The sequence below is a fragment of the Myotis lucifugus genome, unplaced genomic scaffold, assembly GCF_000147115.1.
Source record: "Myotis lucifugus unplaced genomic scaffold, Myoluc2.0 scaffold_18, whole genome shotgun sequence".
NCBI lineage: Eukaryota > Metazoa > Chordata > Mammalia > Chiroptera > Vespertilionidae > Myotis > Myotis lucifugus.
The window spans coordinates 11,152,875-11,168,611 of NW_005871066.1; the positions used below are offsets into that span (position 1 = coordinate 11,152,875).

A 15,737-nucleotide genomic window follows, 5' to 3' on the forward strand; every position below is an offset into this window, starting at 1 on the left:
CTGTGTCCCCAGGGGCATATGTGGAACTCTGTATGAGAGTTGTGTGGCAGTTTCACATACTTTTCTTAAATATCTTATAGATATTTTTAGTCCAAACCTAGGAGAGAAACTCCAAAACACATTTATAGAAAAATATAAAATCAGTGGACTGGAAGTAATGCCATCTCCTCTGAGGAATTGGTCAACAGTTTGTCCTCTCTTTTCCAAATCATCAGCTTCTTCCTTTTCACCATCCCTGCTCAGAGAGTCAGTAATGCAAGGTGGTTAACAGCATGGGGTTTGGAAGTATCTACATTGGGGTTCAAACTTCTGTTCTGGAACTTTCTGGCTATGAAATCTCAATTATTTTACTGCAAAATAAGGAAAATAACAGTACCTACTTTTTTAGTTATCTCATATAATTTTCAAGAACCCAGCACAATAGTCTGTGCCCAGAAGGAATGTAGTAAAGTTTTGAGGATTAAATGCAATAATGACATGCATAGGATGATAGCTAGCAAATGAATACCTTATAAATATTAGCTATCATTATTATTATTAGGTACTTACATTTGGATGTCACTTACATACCTTGAACTCAATATATTTGAAACTGAATTTGACTTTTCCCCAAATTTGGACCCTTTTATTACAGTTCTGGTTAGGGACTAAATGGAGACTTAGATAAACATTACTTTCTTTCATCCATCTCTATACTCAATGCGTCTAAGACTAATTTATCTCACCTTATCTTCTTAACATCTCTTAAGCCATCACTGCTCTTTCCACAACAACAGCATTTCTTTGTTTCAGGCCTGCCACATATCTATCAAAGTGTTCTTAAACACAAACCTCATTTTTTAGCTGCCAGCCTCATTTGCCCATGTGTAGCCTGGCGTTCAAGGCTACCCATGATCTGATGCTGCTTCTCTCTCTCCAACTTCATCTCTGTGTTTAGGCTCTCTCCACACTGCCCACTCTCACCTAGCACTGAAATCTACTTCAGCTGTAATAAGCACTGATTTCATCAAACATGCCATCCTATCTTCTATCTCTGTGGCTTATCTGTAGCTTATACATGCCAATTCCCTTCCCTGGAATACCCTCCTTAGCACCTCTTCCTGTGTCTTACCCATGAAATTGTATTTATCCTTAAAGATCCAGCTCAAGTCTCTCCTCCTCTACCATTGTTATTTTTATCAATATCCCACCTATACTTATTAATTGAATTTAGTTGACCATATTGCATTGTCATGTGTTAACTTCTACATGTATTTGCTACTGTATTTTGAACCCTTTGATCCAGCAAAGATTGGATTATTTTTATATTCCCAGAGCCAGGCACAGTGCCTGGCACTCAAATATTGGTTGTTGAGGGAATGAGTGAACCACGTACAGCAGGTGTACCTTTCCAGAATTGTCTAATTACTATTATTTCTTTAGTTTTAATTTTTAAATTATTTTTATTTTTTTTAATCCTTACCTGAGGATATTTTTCCATTGATATTTAAGGAGAGTGGAAAAGAGAAGGAAAGACAGAGAGAAATATCCATGTGAGAGAAACACATAGATGGTTGCCTTCTGCACATGCCCTGACCAGGGCCCGGGCTGGGGAGGAGCCTGCAACCAAGTTACGTGCCCTTGACCAGAATCAAACCCGGACCCTTTGGTCCACAGGCCAACACTCTATCCACTGAGCCGAACCGGCTAGGTCACTATTATTTCTTTAATTGCTAGCCAACCTACACCTCCTGCACACCCAGAACTGTTTTTACAATTGTATTGAGGCATTATGTACTTTTTCCTTCTCCACTGATGGACTTTATTAGGAATAGCCCTACAAAATTCACAGTTAGATGTTATTTCACATGATGTTTATTGCATTGCTCAGTGTGCCCTTTCTAAGAAACCACAGGAGAAACTTTTTCCAAGTCTCTGTACCTGAAATAGCTGCCTTTTTCCTGAGCAATATGTGTTCTTTCATGTTACAAACTCTTCTATTTCTGTAAGCTTCAGGACCAAACTGAAGATGTCACCACATTCATGTTGCATACTTATCTCAACTGGATGCATTTTTTTTCTGACCCTCATTTGTCATTATCTTTAATTTTTCTACTTTATGGTCTTATTCGATTGTCTGCCCTTTTTTGTTAGCTGCCTCTATTTTAGAACAAGACAAACTGTACAGTTTATTCTTAGGTACGTAAAGGAAAGTGGAAAGTAAGGTAAGATGAAGATGATAACGTGTACCTGTGACTAAGAGAGGAGGGAACAGAGGTGAACACTGGGACATTAGAATTGTCTAACAATGATTCTAGGATTAATGTCTTGCTGAAGTTATTAGTACCCAATCAACTAACATTTTTTGAGCAACTATATGTTAGGCATAGGGATACAGAGATATACAAAATGGAGTCTCTAGTCACAGGAACTCATAGTATAATCAACTCTAATTTCCACTCTGGCCTTTAGGATTGAGACATAGAGAGGATACCATTTCCCAAAAGGGACCTCTTCCCCAGCCAACAGGAAATGAACTCTCATAGAGTATAGATAAGCTTTCATGGCAAATGCCTCAATCTACAGATGGCTTAAATGGCTAGAAGAATATTGCTCAGCCATAAACCAGTCGGGAGGCAGGTGGTCCAGGGGTGGAGTGGGTCTACTGTGCACAACATTTAGCTTCCATACGCAGGGGCCACGCTGGCTACTCCAGCACTCAGAGGTTCCTGCAACAGGAAGCATGCCCATGGGTCACTTCTCCTCACCTTCCTATGGACAGAACTTGATTCCTTTGTTACAGGAAGCTGCAGAGGACACAGAATATTCTAACTGGGGTCCCCAATCCAGTTAAAATAAAGAAGGGGAGAATAGGTATCAGTAGACCTCTGGCAAATTTCTGCTAACATTAGCAACAAGGTTTCTTCTTGTAGTAGTAGTATTGTTGTTATTATTATTATTTGATGATGATAATCTTGATTTTCCTTTCCATCTCTGAATGTTATTTAAAAGCCATGTATATGTGCTTAGGCTATAGGTCAATTTATAGCCGCACTCCCTCTCCTCTGCTTCATCTGTGAACTTCATCTCTTCAAGTTCTCAGAGGTCTAAGATTGAAAAAAGATTACTACACAGTATTATTGTAAAAAAATAACAATTCACCAGCAAGTCAGATGGTATATTTTGTATTCTGATTTTCTCACTAAAAACTTTTACTTATATCACAGGCAAATTTTTGAAATATGTAGGGATGTTTCCCCAGAAAAGATGAGGGCATGCGCATAGCAAAAAAAAAAAAGTCATAAGTTTTAGTGTTTGAAATCTCATTATTGACAGCTCATAAAAGAATAAATCTTATCTGAAAGAGTTCACTGTTCACCATTTGTAGGTTATAAAGATATATTTTAGTTTTGCTCCTATTTCATTTATTTTATAAAGCAAGAGATGATAAGTTGTTATGTGACACAAATCAAATTGAGATGGGAAATAGAGGAGGATGGGAAGTGGAAAAATACTTCCTAATATTGCTGGTTCTGTGTATAATTTAGCTGTCTTTAAATATTAAGTAATCTTTTATACTGAACATAAGTATATTCCAGAACACAGGGAGAACTATTTTCACTCTAAATTTATAACATTTTTAGAAGCTTAATTATCATACTTGAAGGTCAAATGGTGTTTTATTGCAATAAAATACAAAAAGTAATAAAGAAATTATTCCTGGGGAGATGAAAATCTAGGTTCATAGCTCATTAAATGGTAACTTCACGGGCCATGTCTAATTTGTCATATTTATCTGTGGAAGTTTTATACATTTGAATTTCAAATTAGGTGAAGAGATACCTGAGGCAAAACTACCTAGGGTCTTTGAATGCTAAAACGATTCAGGAGATATAATTCCCATCACATAATACCTTTATTTGTGAGAAGTGTCTGTCTGGCTCAAAGCCTTCTCTTTTTATTTTAAGTAATCAATAATATTAACACAAAGCTCACTAACCACTTCTATAACTCGTTTTTTAGACACCCCTTTTTATTTTTCTGCCCAACATATTGAAATCTTCATTCTTTGTACTGAATAAATTGTTGAACAAGTTGGCTGAAATATGTTTTGGAGTTACATGATTACTTAAAAGTTTTCTTCCAAAATAAGTCAGTTAAAAGAAAAATACTTTCATCAAAAGAACAACCTTTGGGGGAATTAAACACGACTTAATTCTTTCTAATGTGACCTCATGATCTTCAGGAAAACAGTTTTTGCCCACTGAGTATGATGTTGGCTGAAGGTTTGTGATATTTGGCCTTTATTAGGTTGAGGTATGCTTCCTCTATTCCCACTTTGCTGAGAGTTTTTATCATAAATGGCTGCTGGATTTTATCAAATGCTTTTTCTGCATCTGTTGATATGATCATGTGATTTTTATCCTTCATTTTGTTTATGTGTTATATCACATGTATTGATTTCTGAATATTGTACCAATCTTGCATCCCCAGAGTAAATCCCACTTGATCAGGTGTATAATCTTTTTACTGTATTGCTGGATCAGGTTTGCTAATATTTTATTGAAGATTTTAGTATCTAAGTTCATCAGGATTATTGGCCTATAATTTTCTTTCTTTGTAGTGTCTTTATCTGGTTTAGAATTAGGATAATCCTGGCCCAGTAAAATGAGCTTGGAAGTCTTCCCTCCTCTTGAATTGTTTTGATTAGTTTGAGGAGGTAGGTGGTAGTCCTTTTTTTGAATGTTTGCTAAAATGTGTCCGTGAAGCCATTCTGTTCAGGAATTTTGTTTGCTGGGAGTTTTTTATTACTGCTTTGATTTCAATAGTTGCAATTGGTCTATTCAGATTTTCTTATTCAGTTTTGGAAGATTGTATGTTTCTAGAAATTTATCCATTTTGGCCAGATTGTCTTTGTTGGCATATGGTTGTTCATAGTATTTTGTTATAATCCTTTGCATTTCTGTGATACAATGTGCAGATGATGTTTCATTGAGTTGTACACTTGAAACCGGTATGGTTTTGTGAACTAATGTCATCCCAATAAATTCAATTTAAAAATAAATAAAGATAATGCAATCTCATGAGATACTAGTGAGCTCAACTTCTGAAAGAACATAAACACAAATGCTTTTTCAAATATGAAGTTTTTCTTTACTTTCAGCATGTAATTTGTCTCTTGGACAAATTGAATTGATGATGGGAAGAATTTAATATTGAGAAACCATATAATGGTCCATGTTTATGATATTTACTAAAAAACACCCAAATATTTAATCTACAATAATAAAAGCATAATATGCAAATTGACCAAACGACTGAACAGTGGAATGACTGTCCAGACAACCTTCTGGATGAAGTTGGGGCTGCAGGGCCGAGGCGGCCGGGGCTGCGAAGGCCTACTCTTGCACGAATTTCGTGCGTCAGGCTTCTAGTCTATTATAAAGTGATTAAGAAAAGCACAACTGTGAGCTCCAGGATCCAAATGAAATCATAGAAACTATTATGGAATTGGAGGTGTTTGCTCCCTGTTTCAGTTTACAGAAACTTTCAGATCTTTAATTTATATCTGCAAAGCTCAGCTACTATTTTCTTGTCAATGTCACACAGGCAAATTATTAACTACATATAGCCTGTGAGATGCTCTAGATCCGCCGTGGGCAAACTATGGCCCGCGGGCTGGATCCGGCCCGTTTGAAATGAATAAAACTAAAAAAAAAAAAAAGACCGTACCCTTTTATGTAATGATGTTTACTTTGAATTTATATTAGTTCACACAAACACTCCATCCATGCTTTTGTTCCGGCCCTCCGGTCCAGTTTAAGAACCCATTGTGGCCCTCGAGTTAAAAAGTTTGCCCACCCCTGCTCTAGATCAAGCATGTCAAACTCGCAGCCCACGGGCCGCATGAGGCCCACAGCGAATATTTTTGCGACCCCACCAATATGTAAGAAATGTTTTAATAAAAATTGTGTAACTTAATTTTTACAATATCTTGTTATACATGATTATTAATAACAACCTACAATGTTCACTAATAACTGATTACTATAATCGTGTTGCATTCGTTTCCCTTATGCGCCTTACGCGCAGGCACACCATTTCTCTCCACTAATGCTAGCAACGAATATTTTAGCAGCCGATGGCCACGTCATTAGTCTTGTACTGACTTGTTTGGTGTCCGCAACAGGAAATATTTCCCTTTCAGAGAAAAAGAAAAATAGGTTTATTTGCGTTACGCTTATTAATTTATGCAGTTATTCAGTGTATAGTAAGTTAATGTTCAAGAAAAAAATTTAATTTTTATTAAAATGTTCTATAAATTTTATATTAATGATTACTTATTTATTTCAGCCCTTTGTATTCATCATGTCTCTATCAAAATAAACCTACATTTCTATGAAAATTGAAGCTTTTGTTTTTTGTGGCCCACATAAACTTAAACCTTATTTATTTGGCCCATGTTAGCCTTTGAGTTTGACATGCTTGCTCTAGATGATAGAGAAAATATAGTTAGTGAATGAAAGGTAATGTTCATTGGGTAACTCTGATGCCAAACAATGATAGATATTTAACATTTGTTGGGTTTAAAAGTTTGGAAAGGGATTGTTAAGTAGTTATCTATAATAATAAAAGCGTAATATGCTAATTAGACCAGATAGCCAAACAACCTTCCAGATGTCCTTCTGGACAACCTTCCGGACGAAGCTGGGGCTGCAAGGGCCGAGGCAAGCCACCACGGCTGTGAGGGCCAAGCCCCTTGCAAGAATTTTGTGCGTCGGGCCTCTAGTTTTCATATAATGGTGGTCAGATTAACTCACACCGATTGGAAAATAATGAGCTATTAAAAAATATCTCAAATTCCCTGCCTCCCACCCCCACCCAAATAAAGATATCCCTTAGAAAGGGACCTGCAACTCTTGTGACTTTAGAGCCAGGACCAACATATATGTGTTAACATAAATGGGCTAAGTGCTGTTTTCCATTTGCTCAAGTGTCAGCACATTCTTTTTCTACTGTTATTTTAAACAAGTAGATACTATCCTTATTTAAATAGACTAAGAAGCATGTTTTTCTTAGAAAATGTTGCTACTGAATCTACTTGTTTTCATGTTAGGCCTACTTAGTCTTGTGATGTGAATTGCTTGTCTTCATGTGAATTGGGTCTCCTTACAATTGTTTCACATAATAATTATTCACCTTCACTACTCCTGGCATACTTGTCTTTATTAAATCTGCATTAATATGGGTTTCTTGTATTCATTCAAAGCAGTTCCAGTCTTTTTCTTATGATAGCTCAGGGAGTTTAGTAATTGCAAGAATAGCAGAGCTGAATAAAAAGGAAGCTCTACAAGGGATATATTTTTTTAAAACAAATTTTGAAGTATCTTATAAAAACAGTGATTCAGAGAAACCAAGATGGCGGCATAGGTAAACATCTGAAATTGCTGCCTCACACAACCACTTCAAAAATACAACTAAAAGACAAAATGAACATCATCCAGAACCACAGGAAGGCTGGCTGAGTGGAAATTCTACAACTAGAAGGAAAGAGAAAAGCACACTGAAACTCAGAGGAGGTGCGGAAGTAAAGTGCAGAGGTACGGAGGCGCACGTGGAAAGGCCTGGCAACTGAGGACGCGGTTATCTTTTTCAATCGGGAGGGAGACACAAGCTCCTGACAGCCCTGACTCCAGTTCCGGGCGAGTCTCTGGGGACCCAGACTCATACGGGGAGAAACTGGACTGTCTGGCAGCGGGCAGAACACAAGGGCAGCTTTCTCTCAGAGGCGCTTGCAGCGATTACCGTGGGACACTGAGACCGGGGACCTCTTAGGGCAGGACTGAGGATCAGCCGTAGCTGTTTGCTCCGCCCTATTGATTCCCTGAGACCCCGCCCCACCCAAGCTGTGTGCAGAGGCTTTTGCATATGAATGACCTAGCCCTTTTCAATCTAAAATTACCTAACAAACTGCAGCTGGGTCAGAGAGACCCAGATCATCCGAAAGAAGGCCCAAGGCCCGACAGCAGATTGTACTGCTTCACAGCTGGGCCTCATCTGGGCACCTCCAAATCCCAAACAAAGAAGAGGAATCTGCAGATCTCTCTGTACCTCCTGCTAGGTAGCCTCAGACAGAGGCTAAATTAGCAACTCCTTAGAGATCCAAGTGCCAGTGTACCCAGTGGTCAGAGTGGGACCATCCAGATTACAACTCTTCAGATCCATAAGGGACACACTCAGGGGGCAGACTCAGTGAGCACCAAAGCCCCCCTGAAACAAGTCTTACCCCATAAGGGTATCTCCAGCACAGAAGTTCTCCCACCATAGACATAGCTGAATCTCACAGCCAATTGGCCTGGAGGTCAATTCCTCCCAGTGATACCAACTATCATCAAGGCTTAACTACAACAAAACTGTGCACACAGCCCACAAAGGGGTGCACCAAGAGTGTCCACCTCAGGTAATTGGGGTGGCTGAGCCACTGGGCCCTATAGGACACCTAGCACAGAAAACAACTCTATCAGCACAGGAAGCAGCCAAAATGCGGAGACAAAGAAACAGGTCACAAATGACAGAAATGGAGGAAAGCAAACTACTGGATATAGAGTTCAAAACCATGGTTTTAAGGTTTTTCAAGAATTTTCTAGAAACCGCCGATAAATTTAGTAAGACCCTCAATAAGTCTAGTGAGACCACTGATAAATTTAGTAAGACCCTCAATAAGTCTAGTGAGACCCTCTAGGATATGCAAAAGGACCAACTAGAAATTAAGCATACACTGATTGAAATAAAGAATATTATACAGAGATCCAACAGCAGACTGGAGGATCGCAAGAATAAAGTCAAAGATTTGAAGTACGAAGAAGTAAAAAACACCCAACGGGAAAAGCAAAAAGCAAAAAGAATCCAAAAATATGAAGATAGTGTAAGGAGCCTCTGGACAGCTTCAAGCTTACCAACATCCGAATTATGGGGGTGCCAGAAGAAGAGAGAGAGCAAGATATTGAAAACCTATTTGAAGAAATAATGACAAAAAACTTCCCCTACCTGGTGAAAGAAATAGACTTCCAAGTCCAGGAAGCGCAGAGAACCCCAAACAAAAGGAATCTAAAGAGGACCACACCAAGACACATCATAATTAAAATGCCAAGAGCAAAAGACAAAGAGAGATTCTTAAAAGCAGCAAGAGAAAAACAGCTAGTTACCTACAAGGGAGTACCCATATGATTGTCAGCTGATTTCTCAACAGAAACTATGCAGGCCAGAAGGGAGTGGCAAGAAATATTCAAAGTGATGAATAGCAAGAACCTACAACCAAGATTAGTCTACCCAGCAAAGCTATCATTCAGAATTTAAGGTCAGATAAAGAGCTTCCCAGATAAGAAAAAGCTAAAGGAGTTCATCACCACCAAACCAGTATTATATGAAATGCTGAGAGGTATTCTTTAAGAAGAGGAAGAAAAAAGGTAAAGATAAAAATTATGAACAGCAGCCGAAACCAGTTTGGCTCAGTGGATAGAGCGTCGGCCTGCGGACTGAGAGGTCCCGGGTTCGATTCCGGTCAGGGGCATGTACCTGGGTTGCGGGCACATCCCCAGTAGGAGATGTGCAGGAGGCAGCTAGTCGATGTTTCTCTCTCATCGATGTTTCTAACTCTCTATCTCTCTCCCTTCCTCTCTGTAAAAAATCAATAAAATATATTTTAAAAAAAATTATGAACAGCAAATACATATCTATCAACAAGTGAATCTAAAAATCAAGTGAATAAAAAATCTGATGAACAGAATAAACTGGTGAATATAATAGAATCAGGGGGCATAGAAAGGGAGTGGACTGATCACTCTCAGGGGGAAAGGGGTGTGGGGGTGCTGGAAGAGACTGGACAAAAATCGTACACCTATGGGATGAGGACAGTGGGGGGCGGGTAAGGGCAGAGTTTGGGGTGGGAACCGGGAGGAGGGGAGCTATGGGGTTGGGGGGGTGAAGAGGAACAACTGTAATAATCTGAACAATAAAGATTTAAAAATAAATAAATAAATAAAAACAGTGATTCAGGTTTCTTTTATTTTCAAATATATTAGCTTATCAACTTAAAAAAAAACAATTCCTGTTCTCTTTATATATTCAATAAAATTTTAGTAAAATTACATACTTAATCTTCAGGTATTAACACTTAATAGTTCCATAGCATCTAGGAAAATGTTTGGCTATGCAAACATCTAGAATATCACTGAAGCACTTCAATATTGATCTACAGCTTTGTATTCTGGAGAATTTGAATGATAATAACTAAGTTTTAAAGGTCTTTGGCTTTTTCAACTAAAAACATGTCAAAGTATGCCAGGTCTTCATTAATAATCCTTTGCTGGAAACAGGGTTTTAAAAAACATGGCTGCTTTATTGAGGTTCTATTTGATTCCTATATTCTGTTGCTTGCTTTTGCTTTTTTAAAGTAGAATCTTCATTTTAACTCACCTGGTTAGCATTACATATTTCATCTGTGGTTCTAAGTTGATTTCTTTTGTTGACATTTGGCATACTACTTAAGTTATCAAGATATAATTAAGTTTAATTTCCAGTTCAGTCAAGTTACTTGAACCTGATCAATCTTTAAAAATAACATAGTTTCTGTGGATATCAATAACATTAAGTTTGTGAGGGAAGATTACAGATATGTGTGCTTATTTTGAGTGTAATCTAGAGTTCATTGAAATGTGAAGTCATTTACCCTTCATGTGTTCTATTAACACAGATAGTGATGTTGTCATCTTGCCTAGGATAAGTGACAGATTAGTAGATCTTCAGAATTATAAGTTGGATTTCTTTATGCATTGCCAGTATTCAGGGACCTCCTTGGAGTGGTCCATGAAATCCAACTGCAGGATATGGTATATCATGATAATTGTACTTTAATTTAAAAACACCATTGAAAGTATGGCTGCTACCAAGGGACTTGTATGCATACATATAAACCAAACCAATGGACACAGACAACAGGGGGATGAGAGCATGAGTTGGAGGGGGGTGAGGGTTAATGGGGGGATGAGGACACATTTGTAATACCTTAACCAATAAAGAAATTAAAGATTTTTTTAAAAAGGAAGTATGACTGCTAACCATTGCACTGCTTGTAAGAGTTTACAGCTTAGTGGTAGGAACTTCATGGTAAGCTGAATTGCCTCAACATTTATGGTAAGATAAATGGTTTACTGAGTAAACAGGTGTTTGTATAAACCAAAGCGAACTCCTGGTATTCTTCTCGGGATGAATTTTTTCCATAGTGTAGCTTATACATTTATTCATTTTTGTAAATCTAGGAATATCCAAATTTGTTAACAGTTCTGTGTTAGGGTAAAAAGTAAGTTCCTCATAGCATAAAGTTCTGTCCAGCCTTTATGTATGGTCTCATGGGTCTTATCAGTGAAGCTAAGTAAGGACCATTTAATGAAGATTCTCCCACAGTGATCCCTCTGGATAGAGAACCACTCCAGGCTATCTCTTTCCCTCTCTCCAACTCAGTCTCCTCGGACCACTGGCAGGGCCCCTATCCACAGTACATCCTCCCATGTATAACCGTGGTCAGCCATCTGACCTGGTTTTTTATCACAATGAAGAGACACCTAGAAGAAAGTGAGAATGTCCTTTAGATTTCTTTTAAAAGTGTGTCTATCCTATTTTCTTCAAAGCCAAAGCCTAGTTCTTTAAGTACATTTTTGTTCTCTCATTCTCAGAACCAAACTTTTCAGTATAGGGCACTTGGCAACTTTAAGTACTAGCTAGAGTTGATTTATGCAATTTCACTTTCAAAGGAGCTGGGAAGTTGGACCTAGGTGGGTGGTGGGGTGGGGCAACTCCTTAAAGAGGCATAGAATCAGCAACAGACCAACAAAAGTTGAGATAAAAACATTCAAGCAATCTACAAAGATGAGTCAGAACTAGTTCAATGGCAAAGAAGCAGAAAAGGTATACTTGGAGGATGCCAGTGGGTATTACTTGGAAGGTTGACAAATTAGGACTTCTCTGATGTATACATTTTATATTTAATAAAGGAAAAGACCTTTCTTCCAAATTTACATAATTCAGGAATTTGGTAATTTGTCCATATTAGTAGTATGAGGCAAAGCAGGGACTATCCAAATGGGAATGTAATAAATGATGTTGAACTATATTATACTTCTTCAGGCTATTTATTCTAATTCTGTGATATATTACCCTGATAAATGTGAAAAAGATGAACTTCCTACAAGCTTAGAAAGTTTTGTTTTACTACATAAAACTAGATTGATAAAGCCACTTGGTGAAAGATGATTGAAATCAGTGTCCCAGGCCTAGTACTTGACTAGATTTTGAACCATGCATGTGTAAATATTTTTCAAGGAAATTTGTATATTTCCTTTTACAAATTTAATGGGTACTAATGTTCCCTTTTTTGAGGAAATAATGTTTAGGTATATCAGACAGTGGATATTTTTGTTAAAAATATTGAATTGAGCGCTGACCAGTTTCAATTAGTGGTTAAAGCTTTGGCCTATAGACAAAGGGGTCTCAGGTTCGATTCCCAGTCAAGGGCAAGTACCTTGGTTGAAGATTCCCCATCCCTAGTAGGAGCGCATGTGGGAGACAACCAATCGATGTGTCTCTCACATCGATGTTTCTTTCTCTCTCTGTCTCTGCCCCTCCTCAATCCCTTCCATTCTCTCTAAAAATCAATGGAAAAAATATCTTCGGGTGAGGGTTAGCAGAAAAAGAAAAAAAATATATTGAATTGAATTTTCCTAACTAGTCATTTAAAATATTATTTAAATTTTTTTAGTTTAATTAAATCCAGGTGGACACTTACTAGGTGTTTAAACTACCCAGACTACTTATAGTAAAGGACTATTTGATAAAATTCTGAGTATATTTTGACATTTTTCAAAGTTTTGGATCTTCATTTATTTTCCAAACTATCATAAAATATATGATCACTAAGAAGAAGCTTTCAATTTCATTCAGTATTTATTAAGAATCTAGTACCATCTTAGCCTGGTGTCTTGTGTGGACATATTTTCTTCTTTTGAGGAATTTATTTCTTCTTCAGAAAAAAGACATATAGTACTTAATACAGAGAACAGTTCTGCATGCTGTAAAATAAGGGATGGATTATATGATTAAAAACAATGGTTTTAAAATTTGGTTTTCTATTAAAATCATCAGAGGAGGTTTTTTTCTCTCTTTCATAATTGAGATTTTGTTGTTTGTTTTGAGGATCAGTACACAGACATTTCAATTTGTACACAATTCTTAACATACATACCAAAAATATAAAGTCATGTAGTTGTGATTCTTTTCTAAACAGTTATTCCAGTGACTTTCCAGCTTAAAATTTATTCATTTTATTTTAGAAGAGCTGGTTTCACTTAGTTACAAAAACATCAATTTCAAAACCATATCTGTCCAAGTAAATTTATATACTCTTGTATCAACCTAGTATTATTAACATGGGATTCATAGGGATATTGCATAATCTGAAAAGAAACTACAAAATTATCAATATCAACAAGATAGTCTTCAAATTTTTGTTGGCATTTTTGCAGACAATTTAAAAAATGCTGCATATTGATTATTGTTAGGAAATCTTCCGCACATTGATTCATGTTAGGAAAATGTATGAAACCATTATTTATTTGTATTTTAGAGGTTTCAGTTTTAACATGAATTCCCTTTTCTAAATACTTTGCAAATAAGCTTTCACTTTCCTTGAAGTTTCAAATTTAGCTCACTCATATGCAGTATGATATTAAGGGAGCATACATCATGGTGCCATATTTTTGTCATTGATTATTGGATAATTGGCAATTATTCTTTTTGTTTCCCTAAAACCCTAAGTTAGAGCTAACCTTTAGTGAATCTTTGTAAAACTCTTCTATGACTTGACCAATGTAAGCATTAACACAAAACACAAGGTCATTACATTTTTCTTCTTCTTTTTTGAACACTTCCATAAACTGTTGATGACTCAGAGCATTTGCACATATGTGATGGATGTATACTAACAACTGTATTCATGGCACTCTCCATAGAGTCTGTTTCAAAAATGAGAGCACAGGAATTTTCAATGTGTATAATATGTTGGTGTGAAGCAATATGACAAACATCAGTTTCTAGTTTTAAAATGCTGTTATGTCTGGATTTTTCATCTAACATCACTGACCATCATAACAGAAATAAATATTTTCATATCAGCTGAAATTCTTCAACTGATGTAAAAGCTTTAAAAATATCTATGTTATGAGTTCTAATTTTTAGATAGTGAATTGATAGTATTTCTGCATAGATTTTAAAGTATTTTGAGAAAAAAAATATAACCAAAGTATTAATTGGGCAGTGTTCCTTATTTTCAAACTCCTGTCAGAGTGTCCTTCTTAAAAATGCATTTTTTTTTAAATATATTTTATTGACTTTCCACAGAGAGGAAGGGAGAGAGACAGACAGCCAGAAACATCGATGAGAGAGAAACACCGATCAGCTGCCTCCCGCACACCTCCCACTGGGGATGTGCCCGCCACCCAGGCACATGCCCCTGACCGGAACCGAACCCGGGACCCTCCAGTCCGCAAGCCGACGCTCCATCCACTGAGCCAAACCGGCCTCGGCAAAAAATGCATTTTTTAACATCCACTCCTTTGCTATAAATGTTCAGATCATCATGCTTTCGTGGTAAAATCCAAATTCAGTGTCATGGTCTTGTCCTCTCAATCTTCTCAACTTCACCTCTTCTGTTCCCTCCTCTTACACCTTCATCCAGTCATGCTGAACTTGTGGTTCTCCCAGAAGGCCATTTTCTCTTACTTTTCTGTGCCATCCCACTGTTACTGCAGAAAAAGCACCTCTCCTCTCCCTATCCCCGTCTTACTCCTACTAGTCTCTCAAGTCAGCACAGAAGTCACCTTCTCTGGAAAACCTCTTGTAACAGCCCTCTTCTCCTGTTATCCTGGAATTAGTATCCCTGCCCTGTCCCCCATCTCACCCCAGCACCCTGTGAATGCTCTGCCATAGCACTTACACTCTGTTGTAGCTGCCTACCAGATGGTCAGTTGTTAGAGGCCAAGGATGGTGCTACTTTCCCCTCTATTTCCCAAACACCCAGAAGAGCCCCTGGCACATAATGCGTGCTCAAAAGGTTTTCGGCATATTCATGAACTATCACATCACATTTATATTATTGAGTGTTTCAAAGGATACCTGACTAAACCTGAATAATAAATGTGCCCTATGTGTAATGGGTTCTATTCTTTGCTTTAAGGGTAATGTATTACTTTTAAATATATCCATGTATTACTTTTAAATATAACTAAATAGTGAGTTGGATGTCTTATTTTAGGATATTTATTGGCATTTAAAAAAGCTTTTTTAAAAAGCTTCTAGCCATTTTATTTTTATATGACCTAAGTTTTGTAATTGCATTTGTGATTGTTTAATACTGGATTTTGCTTTTGTTGCTAATCAATCATCTTTCCCCTTTTCTCTCTCGGTTCAGCTCCAACAGAGGCCACAATGCAACTACACCTAGGTAAGTGTTTAAGGCCCCAGTGTCACTGACCTTAGTCCTAGATCTACTTGCCCTAGTCCTCTGGCCTTGTGAGCAGATGAAATGCTCTGCACTCTCTGGTTTGCTGATCGTTCACTAAAATCAGAGTCAGGTCCAGATTATGCTTGAACACAGGAACTCACCTAGGATGATCATGCTATCCCGCTGAGGGCTAATGGAAGGACGT

The 15,737-nt window shown here is 37.4% G+C and overlaps 1 protein-coding gene across 1 annotated transcript in view; it reads left to right on the forward strand.

Moving 5' to 3' along the window:
- The window catches only part of RELN (reelin), a 419,315-nt gene that overhangs the window by 167,392 nt on the left and 236,186 nt on the right, over positions 1–15,737 (forward strand). The window contains 1 exon segment of the mRNA XM_006085409.3: positions 15,500–15,532. Within this exon segment, the coding sequence (XP_006085471.1) occupies positions 15,500–15,532 (33 nt within the window).